Raw genomic sequence first — 19563 nt, 5'->3', positions numbered from 1 at the left:
CGGGGGGAGCTCCGGACCCGGATGCTGTCTGCCGGTCCGGTTCGGAGAGAGAGGAAGGACCAGGGATAGCGCCTGTGGATCAGAACCAGGCGCGGCCCTGCAGCAGCGGTGGTGGCTGATCGGGCGGGGGAAGCCGCTCTGTCGGTGCGGCTCTCCCCTCCCCCTTCCACCCCCCCTACGTCCCGGCGGGGGATGGTGTGTCCCGCAGCGCGCGCCTTGCTCGCGCGGTTCGGCGGCTCTGCGGGGGGAGGGGGACGGGAGAGACCCGGGCCCCGGCGGCTTTTCCACAGTGAGCGCGGGGGAATAGCGAGCAGGGGGGGAGCGCCCGCTGCTGCCGGCCGGGACCATGTTGGCCGACGACGAGGAGGAGCTGAAAGTCCCGGAGGAGATGTTCAAAGACGTCAAGTTCTTCGTGGTGGGAGACATCGACCCCAAGGTACCGGGTCATCCCTTCAGATCATTCCCGCCTTCCCCTTCGTCTCCCCCCCTCCCGATGCGGGGGGGGGCACTGTGGAATCGTCCGGCTGCCACGCGCGGGCTCGAGGCTCGCGCCGTCTCACGGGGAAAGGGCGGGAGTGGGGGGGGACCGCGCGCGCCTGAGGGACCGTGAGGGATGGCGGGGGGGGAGGGGAAACGGCCGGTCCAGATCCCGGTCCCGATCCCCGCCGTGCCCGCGGGAAGCGCCGCCGCCGCCGCCATGGGAGCCGCGGCCCCGCCGCGCAGGCCCCGCCGGAGCCGCCTGAGCGGAGGAGGAGCGGGCGGAGGGACTTCCTGTGCCGGGCCGGGCCGGGCGGGCAGTGGGGGCAGCGGCCGCCGCTCCTCCGACCCGAGCGCTCCGCAGGCCCGGCCCCTCCCTTGTGCCCGGTTCCGTACGGAGATACAGGGACAGGCCATGGGGAAGGTTCGTCATGGGGGGCCGGACTGGCTCTTCCCTCCCACACAAGACCTTCCCGCCTTGGCACGGCCCTGGTACCGCCCCGGGACCGCCCGGTGTGGTGCTGGTGTGGTTTAGGCCAAGGGCCGCCCAGCCCTCCCGCCGTGCCCTGGGGCAGCGCCCTGGGTAATGCAGGTGGCCTTGCAGTGAATAACACCCGTGGTGGGCAAAGGTGGTTGAAACAAAGTTTCTGCGGTGTGTCCAATTAGACAGGTGCTCGAAGTACACCGTACCGAGCTTTAGGACAGCAGCTTCCTGCAAGCAGGTTACTGTATGCTTCACAGTGAAGTTAAAGTCTTTGCCTCTGTGGTATTTGCTGCAGTAAGGTCTTAGTTCAGCGTTGGATTCCTTTGGCTTCCTGTCCTGGCACTCACTGAGCCTCGTATGCCTTATAAGTGACTTGGAGACACAGGCACTGGCCGATTCAGATGGTTTTCATGCCTATTGTGCTAAAAGAAATACAGTCTAGGATGAATACAGTTAAAGATCAAGATGAAAACTTTTTTAGACAGGTCTTTAGATATAGAATTTAGGTCTTTAGACATAAAATTTTTGACAGTGGTTTAGCACTCAACAAATTCCCATACTTGCAAAAAAAACCCTACAGCAGCAGTATTATTATTATTATGCGTATGAGGACAAGTGCAAAAATCCTGTAGGACTCTTGTAAATAATTTGTCATAGAAGTAGTGTCCTGAAAGGCCTGTGCTTAGTTGTGTGTTGATACAGGGGGACAATGAGCAGCTTTCCCATAGAGCAAGTAGACAAGCATTCTCTTAAACTGGTTTTCTTTCTCATGTTAAGTTTTATTCTTCTTTGCAGTCAGAGTCATTGTCATAGGGCTTTGATTTGCTCCACACTCAGTGCATTGAATTTTCCTCGGCCTGGGTTGGGTGGCAGAGCTGGGTCAGAGCGAGGAGCTGGGCTGGGCTCAGCTCGGGGCCAGCTCCTGGGAGAACCCTGTGTACTGGCTTAAGCCCAGCTGGCAACTAAGCACAACACAGCTGCTCTCTCACCCCCTACCCAGTGGAATGGGGAGGAGAATCAAAAATTAAGCTTGTAGGTTGAGATAAAAAAACGGTTTAATGGTTGAAAACCAGGTAAGATGTAATAGTAAATAATAATTATAAGAAAAAGGGAAAGAAAGAAAACCCCAAGCAAGGGATACATGATAGAATTGCTCACCGTCTGCTGACTGATGCCAGACTTCATTCCTGAACCCAGATCAGTCTTTTTTTTGGGTAACTCCCCTGGTTTATATCCTGGGCATGACATGCTTTGGTGTGGAATATCCCTTTGGCCAGTTTGGGTCACCTGCCCAGGCTGTGCTCTTTCCCAGCCTTTTTTGTACCTCCTCACTGGCAGAGCATGAGACACAAAAAAAGAGTCCTTAATTTAGTGTTAACAGGACTTAGCAAAAACCAAAACATCAATGTGTTATCAACATTATCCCATTCTGAATCCAAAACACAGAACTGTAGCAGCTGCTGAGAATACATTAGCTCTTACCCTTGCTGAGACCAGGACACCCACTCCTGTGGGCATCCTCTGTGGTTCCCTGGGGCACCTGAGTACAAGGAGCATTTATTAGGTGTGTTTTGAGCCAAGACAGAATGCAGGAATTATAAATCAAACCCAAACCATTCGTAGAGTGAAATTTGTCCCATTACCGATACAAAAATCACAACTGTATTTGGTGCTTTTTACTACTTCATATACAAGTGGATGCCAGCTTGATTTTTTGCAAAGAAGTTTCCTCCTTCATCTTCTTGGGAGGAGCACACTTTGATCAGCTTAAATTTCCAAATGGTTTCACTGAAAACCAGTTACTGTAGTAAATATTAAAACAGCCTTAGCACAAGTGAGCACACTAATCAAAACAAATCCAAGAGTAAGGGAAAAAAAAGTAATTTATTCAGGTGAATAACTGCAAACCACTGCCTATTAAAGCACATGCAGCATAAATTGGAAGGGAAACAAAAGTCTGGAATTGTGCCTAGGTGTTCTTTGGCAAATGATGGAGAATTAGGCTGGCTCTCAGCTTTATATCCGTTCCATTCCATTGGGTGCACTTTGCTGCTCACACCTTACTGAGGCTGATGAGTAGATGTCAGCTACTCCTTTTCTTTTGATAAATGCTCTTCCTGCTTTCCTCAAACATATAAACCCAGACCATCGTGCTTTGGAAACACCAGTTAAAATCAGTATTTCCATCAGAAAGAGATGAAAAGTAATGCAGTGCAGGTCAAGGTCTTTGAACAGGATATTTGGGTTTTGGTTATCTCATTTAATTTATTTTTTTATGCCCATTGTGCTACTTCTTAGTTTTGAACTATTCCTCTTGTTTCTTCCAACACAGATTTTACACAGATTTTAGTGGGAGAGAACAAGATAAAATTTTTATCCCCCCCCCCCCCCACCAAAAGAAATTTCATTGAATGGGTATAAACCAATACCTGAAATGCAGGATTTTTACAGTGTTCATATTAAGGCTTTTCAGCATTTTATTTTCTAGGTACAGATATATGGCTGATACCAGTATAAGTGAGTTCTTTAATTGTGCCAATACAACTTTTCAGTCCAGGCACTACTTAATCTGAAGAAGTTTGTATTCTGAGAGGAGTTTTGAAGTTGACATAAGCTAAATTAGGAAGAATCTTTTTCATGACACATAAAATAATCAAATGAATAATTATGTATTGTATTTTTAGTGTTTAAACTACTACATGAAAGCAGTGTAACCTTTTGTATAAGCAGACATTTTTGCACAAGTTCTGTAGTGCAACATTGTTTTGATATAAAAAAAAATCATAGTTTTAGCACATTATTTATAGCTTCTTTCTGATGCTGTCAGATTTGGGTTCTCAGTTTTCATGACGTTCACTCCTTTTTTTAGCCTTCCCCTAAATGAGCAGTTGAATGGGATTGTAACTGTGTGAGACAAGGAGCTTGTGTGCTGAGACTGTTCTTAAGTACCTTCTGTTTTCAAAAGTGCTTCATTTGGATTTAGCTTCTCCCACTGGAGTGATAGTATCCTGTGTTTCTTTATGGTTAACTGGATTTCACACAGGAAGGTGTATTATGATTTAGGGGATTGGTGTGCAAAATGGAAACATTCACTCCTGTTTCTGGCTGTGGTGACAAGAACAGCAAACTCATGATCAATTTTCTTGGTTATTTTAGGGTAATTCTTTTGGTAATATTAATCCATTGCAGAAAAAAAAAGAAGTTGATTTTTGTTTTTTCAAATGGAGTTTAAAGTCAGGTACTTCAGTCAGGAAATGCCAAAATTGCCTCCTCAGTGAGTGGTGATTTTTCTATCTTTGTTTCTCTGCTTAGCAGAAATGCTTTATAAAATAGCCTGATGCTGTGTTTTGGGAGAGTCTCTTTTTCAGTGCTTCTTTGTCCTGGTGAGTGTACAGGGTAGTAAGTAATTGCTTAAGGACCAATTAATTAGTGTTTTGTTTGATGAATGCATTGCCTTGCTCTCTGCTGTTCACTGTTGTGGGCAGAGCATCCTGTTTTGAAGGGAATGTCCCCAGCAGGTTTGCAGAGATAGGCATCTGTCCCTGGCATGTTTTGGAAGATGAACATCACACCAGTTTTGTTCTAAATCATTATTTTGGAATAATAAAAGGGAAATGAAACAATGATCTTAATTGGCATTTTTAACCTTTGAACTCTAGATTGTAATGTTTTAAAACATTTCTCTCTTCCTCCCCTCTATGCCCCACTACCTTCCTTCTCTGTTCAAATGAAAGTCTTGTTTTTTGGGGCACAGGGCTGGAGTCATCATACAGATCTCTACAGCAGAGCTGAGAGAGCAGTGAACTCTTAAAGCAGCATCTGCTATTTGGGCCTTGCAAAACTGGGAGTGAGATGTGCTTTGGCGGTTGGGAGGTGTTTTGCATTCTCTCAGGACAGAGCAGTGGAGTGAGGCACTTCAGTTCCAGCTCCTTGAGGTAAATTTAGGGAGCCTGAGTCCTACTTATGGGTTTTTTTTCTTCTGTATTTTGCTAAATCACTTAGTCCTTAGAATTCAACCTCCTACTTTAAAGTATATTGAAACACTTCCAGAGCTACCCTATGCAAAACCAAACACTTAGAAGAGCTTTCTTTCCCTGCTTGAGGGAAATTTGTTTTCATATGTTTTTTTAGGAATACATACTTTGGAAAAACCTTAACATTTCCCCAACTCCTACCCCATCCTCAGTTATTTTGAAAAGTAGATGTTCAGATGGAATGATGAAAATATAGAAGAGATGTAAACCTTTGGCAGTCAGGTTTTAAATGTAGTATGTTTGGCAACTTCAGGAAAGTGCTGGCCGCCTACAGGAGGACAGCCAAGAGAGAAGGTCATATTAATGCATCCATCCAGTGTTAGTTTCTTCTTGCAGTAATGTTTTTCTCCAATAAAAGTTGCTAAAAATTGTTGGCTTTTCCCTGTTCTCCTTTGGCTTTAGGTTATCCAACTTCTGAAAGCTGGGAAAGCAAAGGAAGTTTCTTACAATGCACTGGCCTCACATATTATTTCAGAAGATGGGGACAATCCAGAAGTTGGAGAATCTCGAGAAGTTTTTGATCTCCCTGTGGTAAAAGTGAGTGACTCATCCATCCATGATATTGTCAAAGTACTGACATAGATATTTCATTGTAACAAAATATTCATCTTTGGATGATGACCAAGTAAAACATGTCTTTAAAAATCTTACCTTCTTGTTACACAAACTTTTATCCTCACTTGACTTCTATTACAGTTCTGTTCTCACCTTTCTGTTGTTGCTCTGTTGTATCTATCATCTGTGAGATGATGTCCTGCTAGCTCTACTTTAGAAATATTTCTGATGGGAAGGTTCTTACAAGCTTCTGGCAACAGAAAACTTTAATTTAGAGTAAGTAGTAGATTACTGAGGGGTGTTTTTAAACACATATATAATTGGCAAGGTGCAAAGTTATTTTGTTGATTCTGCATATGTGTACTATGCTAATTACGGATTATAGGAACTTGTAGAAAATTAGGGTTTTTTTCCTCTTTATTTTAGTTTTTTAAGGGGTTTTTTAGTCTTCTTTTTTCTTTCTTACACTGGAATTATACTTTCTTACACTGAAAAAGAAGTATTTTGTTACTACCTTGCAATAGTGGGGTATTTTTTCAGTGAAAAATTATGGGCTTCGTCTTTGCAAATGTGAACTTTTCACTTTGTAAGTCATGATAGAGATTAGAAGAAGTAACACTAGAATTTCAGTGCTGATACCTTTGGGTACATGATTTTTGGTTGTTTTTTCCATATGGGTACAGGTGACAGTAGAGAATTTTGATAGGTTTTGTCATGAGAGTTCACCTGATGGTGTAGAACTGTGAATTAATTCTAAGAAATGAAAGGTGCTTGGCTAGGGACCCTTATGGTTTTAATGGGTATGCTGGTTAATTTTTAGTTCCTTTTTCTAAAGTGCTTTTTTGGTGTAATTTTAACTTCATAAACAAGGAAACTGCTGCCATTTTCATGAGAAGGAGGGACATCAATGTCATAGAGAGCAGTTCCTGCTTTCTAATGCCACTCAGATAATTTAATTTGCTTCATAACTGCCATCTCATTTGCCAGATGAGAGCAGATCTTTCACTAATGTCACTTAGTTTGACCTGAAAACATCACAGCATGATCTGTAATCAAGAAGATCAGACTAAGTATTAAGGGACTGGAAGTCAGAGGCAAAAGTAGCTGGTTAGAGGGAAAAAGGAAGATAAAAACTTAAGAAAGGAAAATACCTTTTTTTTTTTTTTCCCCTGAGGATCGGGGAGTTAGAAGTTAAATGTTTTTAGCTATTTTTTGTATTATTCCTTGTAAGGGAAAGAGAATAACAAGAACTGGGATGCCATAAACACAGTTGCCACAATATACTCTTTTGCTTGTCTTTGAGGGAAAGTAATTTTATACTGAATGTGATGTTACTCTTTGCCCATTCTTCCTTATTCTGTTGCATTGGGACCAGTGTCCTACATCTCCTTCATTTGCTGCCACCTCCCTGTGTCCCTTTGAGCCCTTCTGTCCCAGAATACTGTCAGGTAGAGGCCATCACTGCTCAGCAGCCAGCACTGTTCTGTCTTTAGAAAACTCATTCTGTATAAGGTTAGGGTTCTTCACTCCTTGGTGATGCGTGTAGGGTGGGATTATCTGAATTATTTTTTCTTACAAGCAAGGAGAACTGCAAAAAGGGAGAGGATGAATAAATGCTGTAAATGGCATGGGAGAAGGGGGTTGCTGCACAACCTTTGAGCTGTCTTTATGCGAACGCTTGCAAATAAATGAAGTCTTTTTTGTAGACTAGGTGCAGTGTCTGTGAAACACTTAGACTTCCAAATCTGGAAAACATATATTAAAACTAGCTATAGCATGAACTTGGAAGGTAATTCATGTAGACCAAGGTTTTTAATGTCTTGTGGGTTTTGTTTTCTTCAGCCTTCCTGGGTGATCTTGTCTGTTCGCTGTGGAGCTCTTCTGCCGTATCCTTTTAAGTTCAAAAATCCGTAGAAATCATGGATACCATTGAAGGATTCAAGACTGTTTCAAATAGGTACTGCTTAAACTTCTAAAATGATTGCAAGTGTTCTGCCTGCCAAGATTGCATTGTGCTTGGAGCTTCTTTGTCTTCAGTTTTCCTGTCCCTTTGCCTATTTTGTGTTTCACAGGCACTTAGAAGACAACTGTTATGAAATGGAAAACAAGAGGTGGTAGGTGCAAGAATCCAGGTGTTTATATTAGGAATTCAGGCCTTAATGTGCTTCAGGGATTCAGAATTCCTGTTTTATACCCAGTAGTTTAAGGTGCGTGCCTTTGCATCGCACTGTGTTTCTGTGGTGTGGTCTAGGCTAGTGATCTTGGTCATTTTTGTCTGGACATAATAAATGTGTTTATTGTCCTTTGATCATCAGGATGAGAGTGTTTAGTTGCTTATGTCACACGTCTCTAAACTTCTTTGGGTCCATGAGGAGTGTTCACAAGAAAAACCCTTGGAATTATCTACATTTTCAGGTTTAAGTAACCTAACATTTCATTATTGACGTTCTTTCACATGAAGAAGTTGCACTATTAAAATATTTGTCTTCCATCTGCAACCAGGGTTTTTTAAAAGGGTACTCGTAAGAGCTGATGTTATTGGATACCCAGAAGAGAAATAAACATGAAACAGCAGAGTGATGCAGTCCATAACTAAATTGTAGCAATAAATGTGGGAATGTAGCCCTCAATGGCTATTGCTCAGGAAGTCTTTATTGTGGGAACTTTGGAATGGCCAAATGAAAAGACCAGGTCTCAGTAGGGTCTTGTTCTTCAGTTTCATGGAAGAAGGAAGTTTTGTACACCTGTCAGCAATAAATATGTCCTTGGACCTTTGACTTTCTAGCACTTCATGTCCTTAGAGCATGGTGCGTTTAGGTTTTACTCTGAGTCTTATTGCGCTCACTAAAATGGGTTGTTAAGTCTTAACTTTGTTTTATCCTGTTTCAGTCTCTTTATGACTTCTAGTGCAGTGACATCTGGCCTTTCGTTAGGGATTTAGGTACTGCCATAATGAAAAAAATACAGTTGTTAATAGGAATAGCTTCATTTTTCCAGTTGATAGCTTTTGGACACAGTTTAGGCAGAAGTTTGAGATTGTGTGGTTTTGTCTTTTGTTTATGTTTTAATTTGGTAATACTCGAAGTGGTCATTGAATTTCTGGAGAACCAAGTCCTAGAAACATCTCGTGTCAGTTAGACATATGGATCTAATAAGAGCCTTAAGGATTTTATGTTGTCTTACCAGTTCTGGTGCTTATTTGATGGGCATTTGCCTCTCAGTTGCTAGAAGTAAAGTTTAATATAGAAAGATTTAATACAATGTAAAAGCACAGTAATTTTGTCTGTTTCTTAGTGGAAGTTGTTTTCATCAGGGAGAACTTAGGAAGGCAGAGTGTTCTCCTGTGCCCTGCCACTGATATTTGCAAATTCTGACTAACCTGCAGTGGAAGGGAAGTAGCAGAAAAATGAAGCTGGAAGCAGACTTAGTGAAGAAGGAAAAAGAGTTTCATGTGTGAAAACCTTGGCTATAATACCACAAAGAGGGCTGGCAGTTTCTTTCACAGCAAAAGCAAGAATGAGGAGGGTGTATTTTTCCATGGTCTTGTACAGATAAAAGAGCACTTCTGGAGTTTTGTTGCTGGCAGGAAAAAAAGTGAGTTTTGCTGTATTCCCTCTTTTGTTTTATTGTTATGCTACTTGTGTTTTAAGAGAGTCTGTTTCATTCCTGTTCTTTAGAGAGTGCAAGCTCCAGGTAAACTGATCAACCTCTTAAAAGTTAAATACCTACTGTTTCTGTTTTATGTGCTCGCAGTAGGTACTCAGGCAGGGAGTAGACACATGTAGACGTCGGAAAGATCCAGTACTGAATTTCTACCTTGGATGAAATGGAGAACGATTTAGGATGTTCATCAGGCTTGAACTCCTTGAGATATTCTTGGTAATGGCAGTAATTTATTCTTAAGTTTTAAATTGCTCTGGGCTTCGTCATCAGCTTGCTGTGTGCTGTCTCTTCTGGGCCTCAGAACTTGAGTGTTGCTGGTGTATCTGTCAGCATCACAGGGAAAATAATTTTGTTTCATTTAAAAAATCTCTGTCTACTTGTGACACAATGTACACCTGTCTCTGTAGTGGTTTTTTTTCTGACGAATGGGCAGGGATCTTAAACATAAGAGCATATGAAAGTGTGGAAAAGGGAGGGAAGTTGCAGAAGTCCAGTGGTCCGTCTGTCTTTCCCAGGTCAGTTCTGGTTTAGAGTGTTACCAAAATTGATCATAATGTTACAGATGTCCTGATTCAGTTGTACATCAGGTTTTTTCTTGCTGCATACAACTTCAGTTGCAAACAGCAAATGTGCTTTCAAAGATTAAAGTTTTTGAATGGTCAAGTACTTGGTATTATCTGAGAAGTTAATTTCCTTCTAATGTCACTCAGGAAACTTTCATCTAATTATTTTGCATCCTTGACACCTACTTTCCAGTGTAAATGGCTTTTCTCCAGAATCATGTCAGATCTTTTTTGGAGTCACTGCTTGTCTCTCTCAGGTAAGAAGTGAACCATATTTCAGTCTACTCCAGTGTGCATTACATGTGTGATGTTTTGCTTTTTTAAGGCGAGATACCAGTTCTTCTGTTGTACTATGACTTTTTTTTCTCTTTGTTTTCTCTGTCTCTGTGCAGGTTAAAAATTACTCTTCAGTGGTTTTTCTTGTTTTGTGTCTTTGTCATCCTTTTTTCTCTCTAACTTTCATGCTAATTTGGTATTTAAAAGCGATAGGTAATACATTAGCCAGCCTTGTAAATGGTATGTTGTGGATTACTAACATTCTTCCAGCTGTAGACAGCTGGGTGCACAGAACTGAAAGGCTTTTCTACCTTCCTTTTAGGTTTCATCTGAAGACCGAAGTACGCTGTGGGCTTTGATTACTTTTTATGGAGGGAATTGCCAGCTGAGCCTCAATAAGAAGTGTACTCATTTGATTGTGCCTGAGCCAAAGGGGGTAAGAGTTTATTACATACACAATTCTTCTTGTAGTTCTCATTTGGTTTCAAATAGTCAAAAATTTTCCATCTCCCTGAAGTTAGAATTCTTAAGACTGTTCATTAACAACTAAAATCAGCAAAATTACGCATTGCAGCTATTCGGTTTTGTCTTGGGGTGACTTCGACAAGTTTGTAGTTATTTTCTGCATGGCTTTAAGCCTGATTAATTCAAAAGATGTCCAGTTTCACACTGGTATTTGAATTCCTGTTTGAATAAAGAATTTTATTATTTTTCTTGTTTGTCTTAGCCCAATTTTGATATGTCACAGTCATTAGTGATTGTGATTTATAAATCCACAGGCACAGAATCAGTGAAGAAAAATGAAGGACAAAATTGAAAAATGAAAGAATAAAACATGGGCTGGCATTGGGAGAAGAGAAGGTGTGGCTATGGGAGATGAATGCTTTTCCTTCTTTAAAATATAGGAACCTTTGTAGGGCTGGGTTCTTTTTGGTGAATATGTGTGTGTGTTGATTTTGACTTTTTATTAAGTGCTTGATCTTTCTTCTGTGGACTATTTAGAAGGGTGTCGAGCACCATTCTTGTCCCTTTCATCACAATAAAATATAATGCTTGGATAAAGCTTTATTACCTAGAATTTTGTTTGTAAGAGACAATGAAATACATTAAGAATCATAACTTTAATAACTTACTTAAAAGCTTAAATAATAAGCTTTTTAGAACAAAGGATATTGTCTTTAGCTTGCCAGTCAAGAAACTTAACAAGGTATTAGCATTTCCTGTCTGTAGGGCACAAATATTTTAATGCACATAGTCATTGAATGGGAACAATTTTATGGGATGATTACTTTTTGCTTCCAGTCCTGCTGCTCTGATTCACTACAGGGGAAACTGCAGCAGTTTGTAACGAGAACAATTCTGTCACTAGGAAACCTTACTTGATTGTTCTGACTAGACACAGGATGATAAAACAAGATTGTTAATAATTCTCACCAGAAAGAAAGAATAAAAACTCGTGTCGGTAAAGAAACTTGGTTTCATCTCCAATCTTTTATTATGTATGAATGACAGTTTCATTGTAGGAAATAACTCCAGAGAATCACTCTGAATGTGCTTGTTGTTAATTTATGTTGTTTGACATAAAAGAAAATACCAGCTCAATCACTTTTAAATATTAGATACTGAAATAAGTTTCAAATTTTTGAAAGAAAGTTTTTTTTCTGTACTGTTTTGATGTATGTGAGGGGTTTCCATCAAAGAGGATATTCCAACAAATAGAACACTATTTAGATTCTAATAGATTCTGTGTCTACTCTATTTATTAGTAAAGGAAATGGTGAAGCTTTCAGATTTAAGCTGTATTCCTGCTGAAATGCTTTTTTTTTAGTGTTCACCTATTAAAAATTTGTCTCTGCTTTATTATGAAATTCTGACTTTTTCCCCAAATGCTTTTCCATAGTGGGGCTGGAGTTTTTTACTTTTATTTTTTTTATAGGGGACAAAACATAAACTGTATTTAGACTTTCCTTAATGTCCACCTAAAATCACCTGCATTTTAGTACTGACTGTGATGTTCCTTGCTGCTGGGTTGCAATCTTGGTGATTGGGTTAGAGAAGAATTTTGCAAGTGAAAACATTCGTCTTCTGCAGTTGTGTCTCTGAGTCCTTAATATTGTATATGTGGAGAATCTGGGGTTTTTTGTTTTAATCTTGGAACTTGTGGTTCTGCACAGTAGTGTGGAGTGTGTCCTGTTGGATCTGGGCAAGATCACTCTGGTATTGGACAGCCTCTTGTGATCTCCCTCTCCATGCTCTAGCCCTGATCTCAAAGAGCTTATCTGCAATTTTTTTGTCTTTAAATAATTTTTTTCCCCCCCCAGGAAAAATATGAATGTGCTTATAAACGGGACAGCATTAAAATTGTGACCCCAGACTGGGTACTGGATTCTATAGCTGATAAGAGTAAAAAAGAAGAGACTCCTTATCATCCTCGTTTAATCATATACGAGGAGGAAGAAGAGGAGGAGGAGGAAGAGGAGGAAGAAGCAGAAAATGAAGAACAAGATTCACAAAATGAGGCTAGTACTGATGAAAAATTATCAAGCCCAGCATCTTCTCGAGAAGGATCTCCTTTGGGTGATCAAGCTTTTTCACCAAAATCTACTACTGCTGATAAGGCAAAAGGGGAACTGATGTTCGATGATTCTTCCGATTCCTCTCCAGAAAAGCAAGAAAGGAATTTGAATTGGACACCAGCTGAAGTCCCACAGGCATCTGCAGCAAAGCGTAGGTTGCCTCAAGGGAAAGACTCCGGGTTGATTAATTTGTGTGCCAATGTCCCACCAGTGCCAGGTAACATTTTGCCTCCTGATATGAGAGGCAACCTCATGGCTTCAGTACAAGGTGCCCAAAGTTCTGACCGCCAGGAAGTGATGGCCACGTGGAGTCCAACCGTGCGGACGTTAAGGAATATTACTAATAGTGCTGATATTCAGCAGATTAATAGACCATCAAATGTAGCACATGTAAGTGTTGGATTTTTAATTTATAAGCTATTGGACTTTTTCTTAAGAACTATCGTGTCCAAGAACTTCAGTTTCCTTTTACTGTTCTTAAAATACCCAAAGTTAAAACGTCCTCTTGTTACTTAGAATTGTGGCCAAATTCATATTTTACCCATAATAAGTAACTTAATTTCTAGCAGGTTCACAGAAGTAAGAATGCATTTAGAAAAAATGTTTAGAAGAGTAAAGCTATGTATAACTATAGCATGGTTTAGATTTTCAGTAAGGACTTCTTGGTAAGAGAGGGGAAAAAAGCATTAATTTAGAATTATTTTGCTAGTTCAGGAAACCTGATTTCCTATCCTTCAAGCTTCTCAGACAGGGCAAGGAATTATTTTTGCTATAAACACATAAAACTGTGAAATCGATTGTTCCCACAGTAGGTTCAGTTCTATACTGCATTGTTCTGCTGGGCATCACTAGGCTGTTATATAGTATACACATTATTATGGAGAAGTCCAAACTTACACTTTCTAATGCCACTTGTGTAGTTGAAATAATTGCAGTTCTTGTGTTGAATGTATTTCTACAAGAAGATAAAAAGCAAGTGAGCATGCTGCATCTGCAGCATTGAAATTCTTAGATGTTTGTGGGAAGGGAGCATGAGAACCTATTGGTAAATGTTAGACATATCTTTTATGTAAATAATTGCATCGGTGCCTTTCTTTGGATGTTCATCTGATGGTAAAACTCTGGAAGGTACCTGAATAGTATAGAGACTTCCAGCCAGTACTTAAACACAGAATGTGGTGTCACTCAGAAGTGTTGGTTCTGTGCTATTCATGTGACATCTAAATATGGAATGGAAATACAGGCTTTATTTTAAATCTGAGTCTTAGATTCCTCTTCTCAGTGCCTTATCAGTGTTTGAGGGCTGAGACTTCTGGGCAAGGCCTGAGCAGAACTGCCAACCTTTTGCTTGGTTGGCCAGCATGGGTAAGTTGGCCACCACATGGTCTCCAGCCCAGTCACTGTGCTGTCAAATACACATCAGTGGTGTCCCTGTGGAAGTATTTCTCTGTCAGTAGTATTTGCAGAGCTACAGGGCACTTGGTGGTCGTGTGCTTTGGCTTGTCTCTGTTCACCCAAAGTCTGCTGGAGTAGGGGCTGGGCTGTGGTGTCCGAGGGCTGTACCAGGTACTGTCTCAGGGTGCTGTGCCAGCTCCAGCATGGGCAGAAAGGCTTTGCATCTTAGAATTGTGAATCTGCTTCCTAGAGGGAGGAATACCAGTACTGCTTTTCTCTCTATAACTTCTCTTTTACTTTGTGCCCGGAATGATGAGTGCAAGTCTTGGTGAACGTTGTTGGCAAGTTAGTGTTGGGTTTGAACTTCAGATTTCTGCTGAGTGGCAAGATCTGTCATCATCAGGTGTTTGCAGATACACTGTTACTTTCTGAATATCGACGTAGAATACTTTAGAAAGTTTTATCCCTTTATTTTGAAATACATGTCCTGAAGCTTCTGTAATTTTGGCTTTTGGTACTTGTTGTGGAGAGTAGCTCCTCATACGGAACCCCAGAAACATTTTTGTGTGTGTTATTTTTAGCTGTTGAGTGTTTCTGCTGTGGTGCTGCTGAGACATGAGTGATGGATAATCGTGATGCATTGATAATCATGGTTGCACGTGTGCGATACCAGCCACATCAGAATTATTTAGATGACACCTGAGATGTTTTGATGTGCATTGTGAAAACACTTGAGCCACCTCTGATGGAGAGTTGATGGATGTCTGGTTGAGAGGATACAGTTAATTGGCTTTGTGCTCTAGTGGTGGGCTTTGGTTCCTCTCTCACACATGCACATCATTGAAGGTGACACTGTGTGTGTTGAAGTAGTGAGGGTGAAGGAAAAAGCTTTGCAGGATTCATCAAAGCTGATGTCATGTTTAAAAGACTTTATGAATGGCAAGTCTAGAATTTCCTATTGCTCCTTCTCATTTCTAATACGTAGTTTATATTAAAATATTTTCATAAATATGTAGATCTTGTCCTAATCTATTAGAACTTTGCCTAATTTTCCCTTTTCTGATGCTTAAAAATTCACTTCCTAACTTGTGTCTGCTTAGTGTAAAATGATTTTTCTCTTAACAGTGAGTTACACTTCTAAAAATAAAATTAAATTCCAGATTACTTCGGCACTCTATATAAACCTAAAATCTAGTATTCTTAAGTAGGGAGGTTAGGTTGTTTTGGTTTTTTTTCCCAAGAAACCCTTAGTGCTCAGCAGATCAATGTTTTTCTTTGTTTTGTGGAATTGAGATTAAAAAACAAGCTATATATTCCTGAATTGGTTCAAAAGAGAACAAGATTCCCGTATTTCAAACAGCACTAATGAATGAAGGCATCATTAGCAATTTTTAAGTGAAAATAAGACTATAGAACTAAGCTCTGAATTTAATGGGCCAATGGGATTTTAAAATTAATATTGCAGTTGATCGATGTAATTATTAATATAGTGTTAATAGTCATAATGCTGTTGGAGAAATGATTAATCATACAGGGATGGGCTTTAATCTTAAATTCTACTACAATGTGCATTGCCGTTTATTAGGAGCCACATGCAGCTCCACACATCTCTTTGTGTAAGTCCTGTCTTTTCATTTTGCTATTAAGCAGTTAAAGATTTTTGTTTAGCTCACAAGGTATTTAGGCATAGGGTTCTTTACTTCTAGGAATTGTATTTTCCCAGTAGTTCTTTAAATTTTTTTAAAACCAAATTACAACCAAAAGGTCACAAAAATAATCTTTGTTTTCTAGATATTACAATCACTTTCAGCACCTACAAAAAGTTTAGAACAACAAGTAAATCATAGCCAACAGGGACATCCAAATGTGGTGCTGTTTAGTCAAGTGAAACTAACACCAGAGACACATTTATTGCAGCAGTCACATCAAGCACAGCAGCAACAGCACCATCCTCTTTTACACCTTCAACCTCAGCAACTTATGCAGCTCCAGCAGCAACAACCCCAGATCTCCCAGCAGTCTTTCCAACAGCAGCAGCCTCACCAGTTTCCCCAGCAGCAGCAGCAGCAAGTCCATCAGCAGCACCAGTTCTCCCAGCAGCAGCTCCAGTTCCCGCAGCAGCCGCTCCATGCGCAGCAGCAGCTGCACCGCCCTCCGCAGCCGCTCCAGTTCCAGCAGCAGCATGTGTTGCAACAGCAGCTGCAACAGCTGCAGCAGCAACAGCAGCAGCTGCAACAGCTGCAGCAGCAGAACCTGCAGCAGCAACAGCTGCAACAACAACAGCTGCAACATCAGCAGCAGCAACTGCAGCAGCAGCACTTACAGCGACTGCACCAACAGCATCAGCAGCAGCAAATGCAGAATCAGGCAGCGCAGCACTTAACTCAGACACCTCAAGCACTACAGCTTCCAGTTGCAGCCCAGCAGCCACAACACCACCAGCAGCAACAGCAGCAACTGCAGCAGCAGCCGCTTTTTGGGCATGATCCAGCAGTGGAGAGTTAGTAATTATTCCTTCTGATCCGGGGAAAGAAGTAGCTAATGGCATGACATGGGGTAGAATATCAAAAAGTAATGGTGTGTTTACAGGATGGGATTGTAAGAAATGCCACTCCTGGCTCAGAACTGGTTTTACTGATTTTTAAGGCAAATGCTTAAATAATAACAAAGGATGATCCAGCAATCTGAAAAACATGAGAGAGCTGAGAACATTCTCTTTTCAAATACACACTTGATACCACAAGTACACAACCTATACATTCAGAACATAGCATAATTGTTTTAAATAGTAAATATTTAACCTAATACATAAATACAGTAAATACATAGCATAATTGTTTTAAATTTTTTTTTCTTTGGAAGAGGGGGAGGGGGAAGCTTTCAAACAGTGTAAGAACAGGAAGGACAGCTACAACTTTGGAAATACTAGTAAATTAATGAAGATATCAGAAAGTTGTCCTTGCTTTGAATTGTGTCCGTACTAGTAGAACTGAAAGCTTTTTGATTGTTTTGGCTATTCATAGCTGATCTTTGTAGAAGAGGAAGTTGTATTATGTGTTCCTTTTGGTGACCCTTCCTTTTGTCCCTTTAGCCCCTCTTCATCCAGGAAAAAAAACTGCCCGTAACAAAATCAAACTCTGGGCTGAGCTGTGCCTTAAAGGCTTTCAGCTTTGAAATTTTGGATCCTACTTTTTCCAAGGAAGTACATTTAGGAAGTTTATAACCTGGTAATAGGAAAGAGGTCAGTGTAGCAAGTGTGTTCTGAGATGAACTCTTCAGACATTTAAGTATTTGTTTGTTCTTTATGTGCCAAACTATTTCAGTTCCAGAAGAGTATTTCCTACTGGGCTGTGTCTTTGCAATTGCTGATTACCCAGAACAGATGTCTGACAAGCAGCTCTTAGCGACCTGGAAACGGGTAAGATTCTGCTGTATTTCTAAAAAACTGTAACATGATTTCATAGTCCCTACATTCTAAAAGAAAACATTGGAAGTGCTTCAGCACTGTTCACTTTTCTGTGGGCATCCTTTTGTGTGATTCTTCTGTTACAACCTAAAAGAAATTATTCAACTGCTGCTGACCAGAAAAAGTAATAAAAATACTTAAGTTGTGCAGCCTGGTTGAATTAAATGTTCAGTCAGAACATGAGCTAAATAAGTTGCAGCCTTAACTATTTTCCAGTTATTTATACTTTTAATCAGGCAGCTGTAGTACAGCAAATGTAATAAAGCATCGCTGTCTATCTTTAACTTGATTGTATAAAAGCATTCTTTTTTGGGTATAATTTTGGCATTTAGTAGCCTGTGAGGTATCCACCTGAGTGAATAAGATTGAAGAATAGAGTGTTTCTATTTTTTTTGCCAACTTCTATTTTTCAGAGAAATCTGATTGTATCCTTTCCTAAATAAGAGGACTTTGATGTTCTTCAGAAACTTCTGATGGATTTTATAGTTGAATTTTCCCTACAATTTTGCATAATCAAGTAAGCTGTTGACATTTTTAACAGCACTTGTGTTTATTGCTGAGATAGAATTGAATAGTTCATGAAAAATTGTTTAATAGTTATACTACAAAAAATATAAAACATGAGAAGGGTTATTTTTATTTCTATATCTTTATTTTGTTTTTTTCCCATTTATTCTAAAGAATAGACTTTTTGTTCAATGAAAAGCTCCATATTTAATTTTGGTTTTTGTTTTCAAAATTGTTCTTAAGCTAGATAACAAACCTGGTTTTGGGGGGTAACTCTTCAGTGAAGCGATGCTAATGGTGGCAGTGTCCTAAAGGGTGGACTTCATTTCAGATTTTTTTTGTTTCTTAATGTAATATAAAAACTGTTACATACTAGAAGTTCTGGGTTTGCTCTCTTGCCAGATCATCCAAGCACATGGTGGGACAGTGGACCCTACCCTCACAAGCAGATGTACTCACCTTCTCTGTGAAAGCCAAGTCAGTAACATGTATGCTCAGGTAAGCCAGCTGGGAACCTGTACTGGTACATGCTTTCATTTTATCACTGGAAAGGCACGGCTTTGCATTGTGTACTTCATGCTTAGATAGAAAATACAAAGTTTCTTATTATGTGGTATTTTATGATTTGTGGTTTTTTTGGGGTACGAACTTTCATAGTGCATGTAGTAGACTTGTTCCAGAGAGCACTAAGGAAGATGCTATGAGAAGGAGGAGTCTAAAAAGTAAAAAAAACAATTAAAATCTAAGCTTTGATTTGTAGGCAAAGTTAAAAAAATAATTAAAATAATATAATTAAAATATAAATAAAATAATATAAACATGTATTTTGGGTTTTAAAAGCTGTTTGTGTCTGTATTCCTAGGCTTTAAGAGAAAGGAAGAGATGTATTACAGCACATTGGCTGAATGCAATCTTGAAGAAGAAGAAAATGGTCCCACCTCATCGAGCCCTTCATTTTCCAGTGGCATTTCCACCAGGAGGAAAGCCATGCTCTCAGCATGTAAGAAGAAAAAGCTTACTTCGAAAGAATGAAAGAATGCTTGCTTCACTGCTTGCTTCTTTACATGAGCAGTATTAAAACAGAGCTAGAAAATGCTTACTCAGAGCAAAACACGTTTCTTTTGCCTTGGAAGAAAAGCTTCTGTTAAGGTGCTGTGTTGATCTGGTGCTGCTGCTAGGTGTTTCTCAGTGCTTTGCAAGTGTCCCTGAGTTCAGAGTAGTGAGGAGTAACACCTGCCTTTGTGAGTTACTCTCTCAGACGCTGAGGGGGCAAAGATTGCATGACTTACACGTAGCAAGGTATCAGCAATCCGGGCTGCACAGTTTATAGCAGCAGAGCAACAGCACATCTAACAGTATGTGCTTCCTTTACCATAACCCAATATTCTGAGAGGATTTTTGAGGGTTTTTCTTCTTCTAAGTCAATGCTTAGCAAATACCTAAAAAAAAAAAAAAAAGCCTGTGCTCCTAATCAGAGGATAGGAGGTAACAGTTCCATTGCCTGTGCAATGAGGAGCTGTGTGGAAGTGGAATTTTACTGGGTTGAAAAATCTTAGTTTTTTCAAAG

The 19563-nt window shown here is 40.3% G+C and overlaps 1 protein-coding gene across 4 annotated transcripts in view; it reads left to right on the top strand.

The window, feature by feature from the left end:
• Positions 1 to 19563, top strand: part of PAXIP1 (PAX interacting protein 1) — a 32894-nt gene continuing 13331 nt past the window's right edge. For 2 of the 4 annotated variants that reach the window (XM_069006393.1, XM_069006394.1), the window contains exons 1-10: positions 2 to 436; positions 5398 to 5532; positions 7393 to 7436; positions 9970 to 10033; positions 10375 to 10488; positions 12374 to 13018; positions 15815 to 16523; positions 17347 to 17441; positions 18399 to 18494; positions 18859 to 18996. In XM_069006393.1, the coding sequence (XP_068862494.1) occupies positions 347 to 436; positions 5398 to 5532; positions 7393 to 7436; positions 9970 to 10033; positions 10375 to 10488; positions 12374 to 13018; positions 15815 to 16523; positions 17347 to 17441; positions 18399 to 18494; positions 18859 to 18996 (2130 nt within the window). In that variant the 5' untranslated portion in view covers positions 2 to 346. Of the gene's footprint in view, positions 437 to 5397; positions 5533 to 7392; positions 7437 to 9969; positions 10034 to 10374; positions 10489 to 12373; positions 13019 to 15814; positions 16524 to 17346; positions 17442 to 18398; positions 18495 to 18858; positions 18997 to 19563 lie in introns of all 4 variants that reach the window. The other 2 variants (XM_069006397.1, XM_069006396.1) reach the window with 2 other exon arrangements.

Source organism: Aphelocoma coerulescens, chromosome 2 (genome assembly GCF_041296385.1).
Source record: "Aphelocoma coerulescens isolate FSJ_1873_10779 chromosome 2, UR_Acoe_1.0, whole genome shotgun sequence".
NCBI classification, from domain to species: Eukaryota; Metazoa; Chordata; class Aves; order Passeriformes; family Corvidae; genus Aphelocoma; species Aphelocoma coerulescens.
Note: the sequence above shows the minus strand (reverse complement) of the source record. Positions and strands in the feature narration are given on the sequence as shown.